The 14,136-nt window shown below is 43.5% G+C and overlaps 2 protein-coding genes across 7 annotated transcripts in view; one reads left to right on the plus strand and one right to left on the minus strand.

Annotated features, from left to right (window-relative positions):
- Window positions 1-291, minus strand: part of SLK (STE20 like kinase) — a 44,820-nt gene extending 44,529 nt beyond the window's left edge. For all 3 annotated transcript variants that reach the window (XM_021397448.1, XM_021397449.1, XM_021397447.1), the window contains exon 1: window positions 11-291. In XM_021397448.1, the coding sequence (XP_021253123.1) occupies window positions 11-160 (150 nt within the window). In that variant the 5' untranslated portion in view covers window positions 161-291. The remainder of the gene's footprint in view (window positions 1-10) is intronic.
- The window catches only part of STN1 (STN1, CST complex subunit), a 43,069-nt gene continuing 29,715 nt past the window's right edge, over window positions 783-14,136 (plus strand). The window contains exon 1 of one of the 4 annotated variants that reach the window (XM_021397452.1): window positions 783-919. The gene's annotated coding sequence lies outside the window, so the exon portion shown is untranslated. Of the gene's footprint in view, window positions 920-955; window positions 995-11,416; window positions 11,658-11,846; window positions 11,951-14,136 lie in introns of those variants that run through there. The other 3 variants (XM_021397455.1, XM_021397453.1, XM_021397454.1) reach the window with 3 other exon arrangements.

Below are 14,136 nucleotides of genomic sequence, written 5' to 3' on the forward strand. Positions count from 1 at the left end.
TCGCCCTTACCTTGAACACTTTGCCGAACGCCCCATCGCCCAGCTCTCCTATGATCTCCCAGAACTCCTCCGGGTTCAGGTCCCTCTTGACGTGCTCGTACTGCTTCTTCTTCTTCTCGCCGCCCAGCTTGAAGATCTTCCGAAAGTTAAAGAACGACATCTTTCCTCCCGCCGCGGGGGCCGGCCTGCAGACGGCGGTGGGGGCGGCCGGCGGGGCCCCTCAGCGCGCCGCTCCCGGCCGGGCCGCTACAGCAGCCGAGTCCGCCTGGCGCCGCGGGCGCTGCCCTCACAGCCGCTCCGGGGGAAAAGCCGAGCCGAGCCGCGCCGAGGGAGGGCCGCACTCAGCGCCTACTGAGCAGTAACGGCCGGGCCCCCGGTGCCCATCGCGCCGGCAACAAGTGCCGGGCTCGGCGCGGACCGCGAGGAGAACAGGGGCCGAGCGATCGCTGCCGCCCCGCGGGGTGAGGAGGATGCAGGAGGGCTGCCCCACTGCCGGCCCGGCGCCTGGTGCGGCGAGCGGCCCGCGGTGTCCCGGAGAGGCGGACGCGGAGGAAGACGGCGCTCCGCTCGCCTCGGCGTCCCTCCCGCCCCGGCTGCCCCTTCCCCGCCCTCTCGCTGAGCGGGGCCCGGGCGGCGCCGTTTCCTGCGGGGCGGGGCGGTGCCGGTCCCAGCGCCTCCCCCTCGTCCTGCCGCCGGCGCGTGCGCACCCCATACTCCCGCCCGCTTCCCGCGCTCCCGGGATCTACTCGCTCCGCCCTCCCCGCCACGACTCCGCCGGCGCATGCGCAAACAGCGTTCCACCGCACCCCCAACGGCTGCGCGCTGGCAACAGCGGGGCGAGGAGGCGGGTTTGCCCCCTCCCCACGTGAGGCGGCAGTGGCGGAGCGGGCCAATAGCAGCGCGCCCAGGCGTCCGGCGGGTAAGTTGGTGTCTGGCCCCAAGATGGAGGAGGGGTCCGCCCTCCCCTTTCCTCTCTTTCCTCAGGGTCTAGGAGGTAGTGCTCGAGGAGATTCTCCTTCCTTCCTTTTTTATCGTGGTGGCCAGCCTCGTAGTCGCAGCTGGGGAATGGGCTAGCGCTTCTTGTTCTCTGACCAGCCCCTAAGGGAGGGACTGGTGGGACGGGGGCAGGCCTTTCCTCTCTGCTGAGGGTCCTTCCCTCTCCCAACGCCCCGCTGTTTTTTCCCAGCTGCCTCCTGTGGGGAAGGTCTCCTGGCCCTGTGGGTTACGTTTCCTGAGAGAGGGGCGGCTGCTTACAGGGCAGCCTCGCTCGGCGGGAGCCCTCCTGTCAGCACGGGCAGCCCTGCTACCCTCAGGCTGCCCAGGTGCGGGTGGGTGGGGGCTGAGGGGTGCGGGGCCCTCATGGCTCGCCCAGAGCTCTCTGGCGGGCACCTGAGCTTGGTGTAATAAAAAAATGGAGAAAGGCAACGTTGGGAGACTTGTATTAGCTGATTCTGCACGTGCTATGCGTTTGCTACAGCATTCGGTCGTTGTAGGGCATGATGTTGTGTCGTATGTTTGCTGTCCTGTGAGACTTAGCAGCGGGACGGGCTTGATTTACCTTGTCTGACAAGTGGCTCCTTCACTGGCCTGAAACGTGATTGCATTTTAATAGTCACGTTGTGACACAGGAGGTGTTCTCATTGCTGGGTAAGGAGCAGTTAGCAGACATCTTGGAGGCAAAGTTTAGGCCATGACAAGATGCAGCAAGTTGATTTTGCAGTCAAGGCCATGATTTGAGACTTAAGAGATCCAGCGATGAGACATACAGCGTGTGCGAATCATGTAACACCTTAACCTCATCTGAAACGGAGTGCCTCTGGTTACCATTAATTTAAACAGTGCATTAAAAGCTTCTAAAGATCAGGCCTCCGGTGCATCTCATTCTTCAGGCCATTTTATTAGCATGATAGTAGTTTGCTATCTAGGGAAGGTAGTCTATGTGTAATAATAATGGAGCATTGAGATACGCCAGTTATGGGGATTGTGGCAGTGTAGGCAGTCTCACTGAAAGAAGCATGACTTTAAGAACTAGGAAGTGCTGGGCTGGGCCAAGAACGGGGTTTCAGAAGAGGAATTGTACAGGTATTAGAAGTAACAAAGATTAGAAAGGTTGTTCAGAAGGAAATAAGACCATAACAGTAGTCCAGTACTGAACTTTCAGTCATGTCTTAGCACTGATTTTGGTGTCTGAATCATGCTGGAGTTAGAAGCCTTCTAAGAATATGTCAGCAAATGGTGGTGCTGATAGTATCTGAGGCATGCAGGAAGGTGCTGTGCTAGACACTGTCCCTCCACAGAACAAGATAGCCACGAAGTGACAGCTTTGTGTCAAATGCTCTTGCTAACCCGATAGCAGTCCTGACTTGGTGTAGCTGTCAGCGTTATTAAAACATGGTATTGGGCTTTGTGGTTCTTTGGTATTGGCAGCTGGCACACATGGTGTGAAACCATTGATGAGGATGTTCAAGACCAATCTGTCCACATGTGTAAAGCTAATGCCAAGAATCAGCTGCAATGCAGACGAGTTGTTTTTCTTTCACCTTGATGATTTGGCTGGCTTGCTGCCCGTATGAACTTCATTTAGAAGTTTCATGCAAATAGTTTGACTACAATAAGGAAGGAGGAAGTAACTGATAAGGTTTTTTCTGTGTTACAAGAGCCAATTTAGCTTGTGGAATCTCTGTTTTTAAAATGCAATTTCCTTTTCCTTTCTCTGATAACTATTTTTTGGTACTTGTTCAGGTGAGATGATAGCTTTGATTTGGATGTTAAAATAATAAGTTTAATAATATACACATTTTTATTTTAAATTGCTCTTGGATAAAAAGTGCTTTGGGGCGAATTTGCATCAAGTTACTTGAACTAATTGATGAGGGCAGGGGAAAAAGGGAATCTAACAAGCATCGTATGAAATCCTTGTATCGAGTCGGAATCAGCCTTCCTTTAGCTTCAGGGGTAGTGTCACAGGGCAGCTGGAGGTGCACGTGTGTGTGATGTTGGAGTTGGTAATAGTAACTGGGCGTGGATGCCAAACTATGAAAAGATCTTGAGCTGTATGTGAACAAACCTAATTGAGATTGCTCTCTTCTGGCATTGAGGCAACTGGGGTACTAGGGCCGTGTTGTTTCTCAGCTCTCTTGATAACATTACTTTTTTTTTTTTTTTACTGCACACAGTTCACATGCAGCATCTTTATAATGCATCAGTTTACTTTTAACATGTGTGTGATAAAATGGGTTTACTCGGGGCAGAACAAGGGCAGAAGGATTGTCCTAACAACCATTAACTGTTAGATGTGATGTTTTAGACTTTCCTAAAGATGGGCTCCATACCAGAGAGCTTTTGGCTGGTGTAATGCTGAAAATATAGGATGAAAGGCTGACACAACAAATGAGCAATTTAGCTGGTGATGAAGCTTTGCTTTTAACTCTTTTTTTTTTTGCTAAGTAATTTGATGTTTAAACATTATAACTGCAACTGGCAATGAGCCACAGTTTTCTATTTTCCCCTTATTCTTGTGTTCTAGGGTTGCAGCTTGCCACTCAATCCTAACATAAATTTTTTCAGGTGAAGGTTAAGTGCTGGTAGCAAATCATTCCCAGTTTGCATTGACTTCCTGGTATGGAGGAGGCTGTATGAAGCCTGCTTTTTTTTTTTTCTGTTTTGCTTTCCCTCCTCTTTTCTCCTGGTAGCAGGAGTTTTTAACAACCATAAATGTTTCCAGATGGTAGGAATAAAAAGGTAAAAGTGAATTATAAGTACATTAAAATTTCTCCTTCAGGAATTGAATACAATGCATTTTGAAAATTCAGTGCTTCCTTAAAATGTCAGAGTAGGCTGATGTTGAATAACTGTGTTAGCTGTGCATCAAACCAACTGGCTTAAAAATAGCTGTAACTCTACTGCAATCCTTCTTAAGATTTAGAAGTCTCCTACCTACTTTTTGCTGCTAAATGTCACCATCCTTTCCTCTTGACTTAATTGCTTGCACTTGCTGCTGTTCATAACCCCCCACTTAAGTTCTACCTCTACTTTGTATAAACTACTTTTGTTCCATTTCTTTTCATTGGAAATATATGCTTGCTTCAGAAATCTAATTAGAAATGTGTTCTTCACAGCATAAGTTGCCCTTTAGCTGCAGTCCTACATCCTGTTCTCAGTTCTTTCAAAATATTTAATGGTGTATTTTTATATTGTCTTGACTTTATGCCCACCCACACTTTCACTGATCTCCTCCAATCTTCTTTCTGATGTTTGAGTTCACTGAACTGCTCAGAGGTCACAGGTGACTTGTTTGTGGCTTAATCCCAGACGTGCTTCTTGTTTTGTACGTCTTGGTCCGTCTGCCACCCTTGGCACTCAGTGCTGTCTCTTCTGTTTTCTTGACTTGATGTATGTGCCCTTTTTGTTGATACTTTCCAATTACATGGAGGTGTTTTTCTGTAGACTGTATCTTCTACTCTGTTGTGTTCTGGGTGTTAATGATGTCTCTTATGTAGGATACCCGTTTCAATTGTAAGCTCTACGCTGTTAACGTCTAGCTCCTATTTGATGCTTGACATTCCTTTTTTGACCTCCTTTTTCATATTCTTGATTTTTTGCTAAGATCTCATCTGTCGAGCGTCTGTCTCTGAAGTCATTCCTGAAGTCTGCCGTGCTTCCTGCTGAACCTGCTGCCTTTCCCTTGGAGTTCAGGCTTTTGTGGAATGACGTTCTGATGTTTTGCCTTGTACCACTGTAGTTTTCTTAACTGATGACAACGTTTAGCTTATGGCAGTGTTCTGGTGACTCGTCCGTACCTGATCTTTTTCCCTTTCCTCCCATTTCATCAATCATTTACCTTTCCTACTGTACCTGATTCCCGTGTCTTAATATTCTAATTAATGATGGTCAAGTACAGAGGAACTGTCAGTAGTAGTATCATTAGTTAATAACCCATAGTTATGTCCAGGTAAGGAAGGAAGTACGAAAGAATGCTGAAAACTGCCTTTTATTCCTTTCTGAGGTAAGAAGGCAGCCAAAAGGCTGATACGTTTTCCTCCAAGAAGCATCAAGTCACCCCTTGCCCATTTGTTGGAAGCATTGAGAGGGGAGACTTTGTATCATACATAGTGCTCTTAAGCCCTTCTATTTAACATACCGTTGGTGGATCTGTAGCTTAGGGTTGTGTGTTTCTGTTCTGCATGTGAAAACAAGCCCTCTTGATAAAGGAACAGAAAAGCCTGAGATTTAGTTTTGTGTTCAGCATTTTATGACCTTCTCTGACATGAGTAATGGCAGTAATGTGGTCATGTATAGTACAAATATGAAAAATATATGTGTGCTACCAGAAGTAGAGAGAAAGTTTTTAGGCATTTGCCTATACCTCCTCAGCTGCAATCACTCCTCAGGCCTCTTAATAGTAACCTGGAAATGATACCTTACGTTGCTTCCTGCTTTTGATGCACTGCCATAGAAAATAAGCTGTAGCTGCTTCCGTGGAAAATCTAGGAATTGCCATAGAAACACGTACAGCATTTGGGAGTTTCAGCGTATTGGTATTACTTGCAATAAAAAGATTGAGCATTCAAATATCAGGATTCAGACTGATCTCATCCAATTTTGATCTGAGAAAAATGGATAGTCAATAGGGGAAGGTATCTTCAGAGTGCCTGTAGATAATTTATCACAGTGTTTAGCTGTGGAAGGTGCCAATGCGTGGAAATCTGTGATGAGGCTTATCCTCATGCGTGTGGAGGTAGCACTCCCAGCAAACCCTTGGCGTGCAGTCCTTGGGGTATCAGGCAACATCTGCGAGGATGGTGACAGAGCAAATATAAAAGTGCCCAAATTGTCTGAATGTTTCCGAGTAACCAGTGATGTTTTATGAAATAGGCTTCATTTTAAGTCATATGTCGGAAGAAAAAACAATAATACTTATACAGAAGCCTTGAATAAGGATCAGATATTTCAATGAATGTTACAAGAATATTTCATGGAAAAATAGGAGGTCAAAGATATTCATTCTTTAACGTGTTAACTTAACTGAAGACAGAGTACGAAAAGGAAGTTTGCCTTCTGGCTGCCAGCTGCTCTGCTACAAAGACACCTTCGAGATGAACGCTCTGAAGGACGGTCAGGCTTGCGTATGTCATTTGAGGGATAAGTTGTGCTTTTCTGCTTAGCAGAATTACGCCTTAGTTTCAATGGGAAATGTCAATAAATTGAAACATACGTCGCTGAATCTCTCTTGATTAATTAACTACTGCAGTTAAAATTTCAGGTCCTCTTTCATGATAAAATTTTCAAGAACGTCAGCTGCTTTCCGCTTTTTGTTAACTTGAGAATTCCCAAAATGTGAGGTTTTGGACAGTATTAAAATATTTTTCTGCACTGCGGATGAATACTTTTATAATGTACAGTTATTACTCCATGTGTTGTTGACTATAGTAACCTCACAGAACTACACAAATGAGTCTATCAAAGAAATTGATTTAAAAATAAATATATGCAGTTAAAATACTACTTCTCTTAGCTGTGTTGGTGTCTTCCTTCTAAGCATTTTAATCTCTTGAGTTGATATATTTTTTTAAAGGAGAAACTATTTGATCAAAACTGTACATGAACGCAAGGCAAAGTATTTAAAACTTGCAGAGCCCCATCTGTCTGGTGGCTGTTAGAAGCTTTAGGTTAGTCACATGAAAGCATGCATTACAAATGCTTCACCGTGTTTCCTTTCCTCCAGATGGTAATGAGCCCCTTGCCTCTTGCATGGCAGTCACGAGCTGATTTGTTCTTTTCGCTTGTGGCTTTCAAATTTGCATTGGTTCGCATAGCAGCTCGGATTAGAAATTTATTAAGGGATAAAGATAGCTTTGCATCTCAGTCAATACTGGCACAAAAATGTCTGAACAAAAAATCCACACGTATTGCTGCTTTTCTTTCTGCAAATCCTGAATTTTGTCCTCTGTTTCCCAGGAATCGTTTTGCAGAGCGGCCATTGTGTTCTCTCGTGATCCTGATCACCTCTGGAATCTTAGGACAGAACGACTTGTTCTGTAATAGGAGTTATTGTAATTTTTTTATTAATATTATGGCCAGCCAGCAAATCCAGTCCTGGTTATGTGGTAAGCACAAGCTTATTACGCCTTCTTCGTATATTATTAAAAATACACCTCCCTGAAAGGAGGGAGCGTTTTGCAAAATCTGACAGTCTGACACAAATAAAGAACTGAAAGCCACTGATGGCTTAGTAGTATCCTGGGAGGCATTGCCATGTGGTAGCATTGGAAACATGTCTGTTATCAAAAAGGAGAAATATTTAAATGTCAGATTGTTTTGCCAGTGGATGGGGTCAGCACAAAGGTCACAGACAGCAAGTTAAAGAATTGCGTGTATCTTAAGCTTAAAGCAATGAGATAGTAAGCAAAACGATACAGCAAGAACAATAAAGAACAAGGCGATGCACCTAACCATGAGGACAGTGATAGTGATTAAGAAAGACACATCACCAGCCACCCTCGTTCTTTCCCGTCATCCAATTCTGCAGTTGCTGGGGAGCCCTGGAAGCGGCGTGGATTTGGAGAGCCTTCCTCAGCCATCAGGAGGTCCTGTGCAGTGCGTCTGCTTGTAGGTGGGGTCTCCAGCTTTGCTGCAAGAGGGTCCAGCTTTCATATTGTTGAATAAACTGGTTTACATGATAATTAGGCGGAAATATCTGGTGTCATTCTCCCTTTGGATTCCACCTCTGGCCTGGCCAGGGCTTGAGGAGGAACGAAGGCAGTTTGTGTACTAGCGGGCCTTGACACTATGCTTCTAAGCAGGGGAAGGTTAATACACTCTCATAACGTTTTACCTAAACTACATCTCTTGCTAATGAGATGTTTTGTCCAAGACACATATTTTGCTAATGATCGGATACTGATGGTATCTAATGCTGGGTTGTGAGATTCATCTAGGGGTCAACTCTGGTGTGAGGCCTACTGGTCAGGCCTCAGTACTTCAATGGTATCAGCTGTTCGCTAAAGCAAAGCTAGAGTTTCACATGATTTTACTGAGGAAACAGTGTAGCTTTTCACTGAAAAATGATGTCATTTTTATGTTGCATCCATGTTTAAAGCAGTTTCTGCTTGTGTAAGGTTCTGGTCTTTTAGCTAGATTTCTACAAGCTCTTGTGTAATTCTGATTTTTTTTTGAGGCAAAAGAAGTACTGTAAGTTGAAGAATATAATTTGGCTTTTTGTGGCAACTCTGCTCAATCTTACAGCTGCATACGCTGTTGCTGTAATGCATGGATTGTTAAGGCAAACAGCAGCTATTGTATGTTTCACAATAGCATACACAAACTTTGGGCACTAGGACCTGGTCATGAGAAAACGGAGTGTTGTGATGTGATGCATTTTTTATCTCGTGTGCCCCAGAATCTTTTTTTTTTTTTTTAATACAGTAGAATGGATCTTTAATCTCCCATCCACAGAACTATGTTTTATGGTAGACCACACCATACCATTAAACCAAACAATCCCATTACATGAGTTTGAACTGAATCTCCTGTAACAGAGACCCATAAAATTAGCGACAGAAAAAGTAATTTCTATGGCTTCTGGCTGAGCTGTAATATAATGTTTTGGATGCTGTATCCAGGAGTGACTGGCTTTCAGAAGCATGAGTGGCATCTCCTGAAATGCAATTGAGGAAGCGCTTTAATCTGTTTATAAGGGGATGTTTTGATTTTGTTTTTTCCACATGCCAAGAGGTCAGAAATAGTAATAACTTGATCATCGGATAACTGTGACAGTGATTCACGTAGGGAATATGAGGAATTTCAGACTCAGGAGTCAATGAGGCATTTTCTTTCAAGTTGTATTGGTTTTCTATTTGTTGCCCTTTCTACTGGATTCAAAGAAAGATTTTATTAAAGGTGGGCAAAAATAATTACTAGCAAAGTTGCTGGGCCTTCTTTGCTCTACAGGGAAGAAAGCCATTAAGAGTATGTTCATACTGCAGAACAGGTGTTCCTGTGCAGTTCTTGGTTTGTTCTGCACAGGGCTGATGTCCTGTGTCAACTCAGTGATGGGATTTAGAAAGCGCTCAGAGGGAGCATTCGTACAATGTTCGTTATTTCAGAGCATCCTCTGAGAGTTATAGAAATCTATAGCCCAAAACTTGGTAGAGGACCAAGTCTCTGGATTTTTAATAGCTCCTGATAGAGTTCCGGAGCTGAACGTAAAGGATGGTGAGCCAGGTTTTCTTAGCTGGGAAGAAACTACTCTTCATATCATTCAGAGTTCATTGAACACAACGTAAGAGATTGTGCAGAATAATTTGTGTTATCAATGATAACACACCTTTGGCATTTCTGACTGTATCTCTTTCTAGTCTGAGCATCCAAAGAACCAGAGGAAATCAAATAGATTTCTTTACCTAGGAAAACTTTTGCGTTTGTAGGTCAGAGCAGCCCTGTCCTGAGTAAGAAATCCTGCCCTTGATTTCGGGTATGGAAATTCTGGTCCTCAGAAAGGAGGCACAGTAGCAAAAGAAATTCAGAGGCTACAGGACTGAGAAACTCTAAGGTAGAAAACCACTTTTTTTGATACTTTTCCCAGATGGTGGCTAAGAGGACAAGTAACTTGCTCAGGGAGCATTAAAAAAAGCATAACAAAAACTTGGTTCTTACATGGGTTAATAGTTTGAACTTCCCACAGTAAGAGAGAAAACACAAGACGCATTACAGATCTTTATTGGGAGGAGAAAAAGAATTATTTTGTGGAATTGCATACAAAATAGTAAAAACAAAAAAGCACCAGAACAAAAATACTGTAGGCAGTTTAGAAATAAAAGCATCCGACAAATTTTGCTATTCCTTGTAAGCAGAGTAACAGATCTCAGTCTTCCAAAAGAGCTGCAAATGAGTCATCTCACCTTGTAGTTACGCTCACAGATTGTACGATGGCCCTACTGGGATCTGGGACTTCAGCATTCTTCTGGCTTGAATTCTTTTGTGTGTACCAACAGCAGTGTTATTTGGAGACCGTGTTTCAAGTGCAGCCTCATGTTCTGATACAGTTAAATGTTCATTTGTGCAGTAAAGAAAAATTTTAATTGGTTTCAGAGCTTTGAACAGATCTGTCATAGCTGATTGCTTTGTTAGGTACTGGGAATATTTGGAACACTTTTCAACGCATCTGTGCAACTCAACCAAACCCCAAGTTAATAATGTTGAAGTCTCTGTTTGAAATAGAATGCTCTGCGCTGTGAATATTCACATAAATTCTGCTCCTAATGTGGGGGCTGTTTTAATTTACACCAGATATATAAACTCATATAAGGGAGTAAAAAATGGACAGGAAAACTTGCCTCTCCAGCACGAGGCAGCCTTGCCATGGAGTAAGAGCTTTAGGAAGCTGTTAACCAATGCTTGCCACTTCTGCTCAAACTCCTGAAATTCGAAAACGTTCCTTCAAGCAAAATCTGCTTTATTGCTGCTATACCAGTGTAGGAAAGCTAACTGTTGCCTTCAAATGGGGTGAATTATGTCTTATTCTCTTTGCTTTGTTAGCTGACTTGAATATCCCTTTATGCCGGATCAGTGAATTACATGTGTCTGTCAAAAACAATGTTCACTTGCCAAGAGACTTTTGGGAAGTAGCTTCTCTACTGCTTTATTTTCAGCCATCAAACTTACTATTTATACTAAAAAAATGTGGGGTGATTTTGCTTGTTTTTTCTTTACACTAACAGCTGAGAACGGTCTTTCCCAGTGAAAGAATGTCTTCTCCACAGCTCAGCTCATTCTAGCAGCACCGTGGGAGATTAAGGGCTTTCAGAGAGAATTAATCGCCTTCGTAGACTTCCTCTTGCCCTCACTCCAGACACGTTAAAGAATTAGGTGAAGAGGGTGCTTCAGCATGATTATCTCATAGCTTTGAAATACGAATAGCACGTGAAGCTTTATGAGCAGCAGCTACTACTAGTGTATTTGTGGTAAGATTACAGCTGTCTGTGAGCAGCAGAAGGTAGTTTGTTAGGGAACACTAGAAGTGCTCAGCCTGCTTCCTTTGAGTGATTTATTTTGGTGGCAGTGCATTGTTTTTGTTCTTGTTAATGGTATTGAAAATATTCTTTAATTATGTATTTTTTTTTTTTTTTTAGAATTCTGTGGGGGAGTTTCAGTTTTAGAATCTTTATTTGATATTATCTGTAATGAAAGGCTTTACTTTCAAGCTCACTTGAATCTAGTTGTACAACAGAATGTTGGTTTTCTTTGCTTGTTTTTAATTTGAAATGTTGTATGTGGCTTTGAATAATGAAAACTATTTTGAACTGCATTGTGCTGGAAGTGCCTCTGCTGTTCATGAAGAATTGAATAATACTCTTTTGTCCTGTAGGGTGTTGAGTCAAGCACAGATGAGTTCAATTCAGATGACTGAGGTGGTTACACAACCCAGCTGCCCCCCTTTCTACAGTTTGCTTTCTCTGTGGCATCGATGGCTGACCCATGAAGCAATCCCCTCACAGCCTGCTCTACTCAAGTAAACCAAGGGGAAATTTAAGCAACTTTAATGCACTGGGTTGTTAACTATGGCAGTTCAAGTGCTGCTTCCTGTGTAACTGATTGGGGCTAGTGTCGTGGCTGCAGGTTTGGAGACGAGCAGATGCCTGCTTAATCTGCCTACATGGGTAGGTGAATATCCTCTGCTTCTGATTCAAAGCCAGCATGAGGAAGTCTTTGCACTCTGTCATAGTTGCAGCCTAGTTGCAGGTAACTGTTGGCAGGTGCTTCTTCTATGGTGTGGTGACTCCAAACAGCTCATCTCAAACTAAGGAAACTTCCTTCAAGAGCTTCGATTCTTAATCGCATCTGGAGAAAAGACTCTATGAGAAGTATTAAAATAGATACTTTTCTTGTGGTTCCTGTTTCACCAGGATTGGAAGAAGACCAGTTCATAATCTTTTATCCGTTCTTGAAAAAGGTACATGGTGAGCACCATTAGGAGCCTGGATACTTATTGGCCTGTGCCGGTTCTGTTGAATGGATCGTTTGGGTGGTTTAATTGGGAGCTATTCTAACAAGCCTAGGTCACCCTCCCAGGTGGGCCACTTGGGAGGGAGCATAGAAAACGGCTTGGTTTTTGGGTGGTGGCAGCTGATGGAAGACTGCCAGCTTTCCTTGGATTCTCTTCCCTGTTTAGGATAATACCTTGCTGAGTTCACAAGAAGTCTGAGGATTACGGTCTTGTTTGAGTTCTCGCTGCAGTCAGGAAAGCTAACACTGATAGAAGGAAGTCAAGGAAACGCCTTTATTTGAATAGAGTAGTGCTTAGAGTAGTCTCAAATTAGGACTGCTTTTGTTTATTTGTACTTAGGTAAGTGCCATATCAACTTTTAGGTTTTTGCCTTTGAAACAGAACTCTTTCCCAGAAGAGTGTTTCAAATAGTAAAATTTAATTCCAACTTCTTATGTCTTATGGTGACAAAGGGGTATTTCATTCTATTAAGCTTATGGACTTGATGCCTCTCTTGCCTTTCCCACCGCTAGCTGCGCTGAATTCCTTGTACTGCTACAACTGTGAAGCCGTTACATGGCATTTAAAATGAAATGTGGAATGAGAGGATGCTTTTCTAAGACTTCGTATTGTTTCTATTGATAAACATTGTCACAGTGCTTTAGCAAAAGTCATTTTAATCCTTAAACACTTGTACATCTACTGTCTGTTCGGAATTGTTTATTGTGAGCTGCGTGTAGCCACAATGCCCGTGATTCACCCCTTGGATCTTCATTGTACAAAGTTGCTGTTATCTTCCTTGGTGATAGCATATCACCAGCAGTACCAGCGAGGAGCTGCAAGCTCTCCTAAATAACGGCACGTCTCGCTTTTGCCAGGATGAGTCACTAATTAATTAACCCCTGGGATGGAGAGGCTTCCTGTGCCAGTTCAGGAACACATTATGGGAAGATACCATTGTATGGTAAAACAGAAATTGTTTTGAGGCATTTTTATCAGCTTTTTAAGCATTCTATTTACTAATACTATAAATCTGCATGTAACAAGTTTATAAACAAACACAAAAATAGATACAATGGGTGGAGCTGGTTAACGTGTCTTTGTTACAGGAGGGAAGAACTGCTGCTAACGCCATGAGCTGGGTTTAAGTGCTCAATACAGAATTATAAAGCTTCCACTCTAGCAGAAGGGATTTGTAGTGTATGTGTGGAGGCAAGCCACACAGGAGATAGTAAGTTAAAGGTCTTTGCCTCCCAGCAGGCCACAAACCTTTGGTTTGGAACAGGTAGCTGTTCAAATGTAGCTACCAAGTGGACCAGTTGGGCTTGGATTTGGGGGGTGGCAGTGACTGGGGAGGCTGCCAGAACCAAGAAGGATCAAGGTATGGCTGCTGTGTGGGATGCTGCTCAAGTGCTTGTCAGCCAGAGAGTGCCTGGAGTGCAGTTTCACTCTCCCAGCCTCGAATGGATGGATTGTCTTACCTTGGGACTTTGGAGGATTTGTTCTGTGGCCTTAAAAACAAACAAACAAAAAGTTGTGCTTTGGTAGCACTAGAGAAGAGACTTACAGACCTGTGGATTCCTTGAGAAAAAGTAAGATAGAACTTGAGATGTATGAAGCAACTTGAAGCAGGTGCAGTGGTACTGTATGTGAAGGGTGTGAGCTCTGGGGAGGTGCTATCATGAGGCCTGTGAGCTGGGGGAAGCTGCACAATTTCAGGTTCAGTTTCCAGTAGTTTCTGAAATAGAAAGAAGTTTTGCTGCAGAAAGGAATGCTGCTTTGTATAAGAGATCTTGATAGACAGCAAGACTGTGGTTGTATCCATAGGATACACGTCTGGGAGAAGTGCCACTAAAAGTGAATAGCTGGACGACTATAGCACCATAAAGGACAAGATTTTACCATAATATTTCCAGTTTGGGAGTGGTACTCCAAATAGAAGTGCTTCTCCTTATTCCAGCCTATTGCATGTTAATTCTGATACGTGTTTATTGTTTGGTGTGTGATCTCTTTCTATGAGCCATGAACGTTTGTTGGACTAATCTTTTGGGTTTTTTATTTGTACACTGGTTATAGGGACATTGCAGGCATCGGGGTGCATGAGGTTTTAAGGAAGAAGAGAGGGACTGGGAAGACTATATGTGTTATAAAAA

This window comes from Numida meleagris, chromosome 5, assembly GCF_002078875.1.
Source record: "Numida meleagris isolate 19003 breed g44 Domestic line chromosome 5, NumMel1.0, whole genome shotgun sequence".
Lineage (NCBI taxonomy): Eukaryota > Metazoa > Chordata > Aves > Galliformes > Numididae > Numida > Numida meleagris.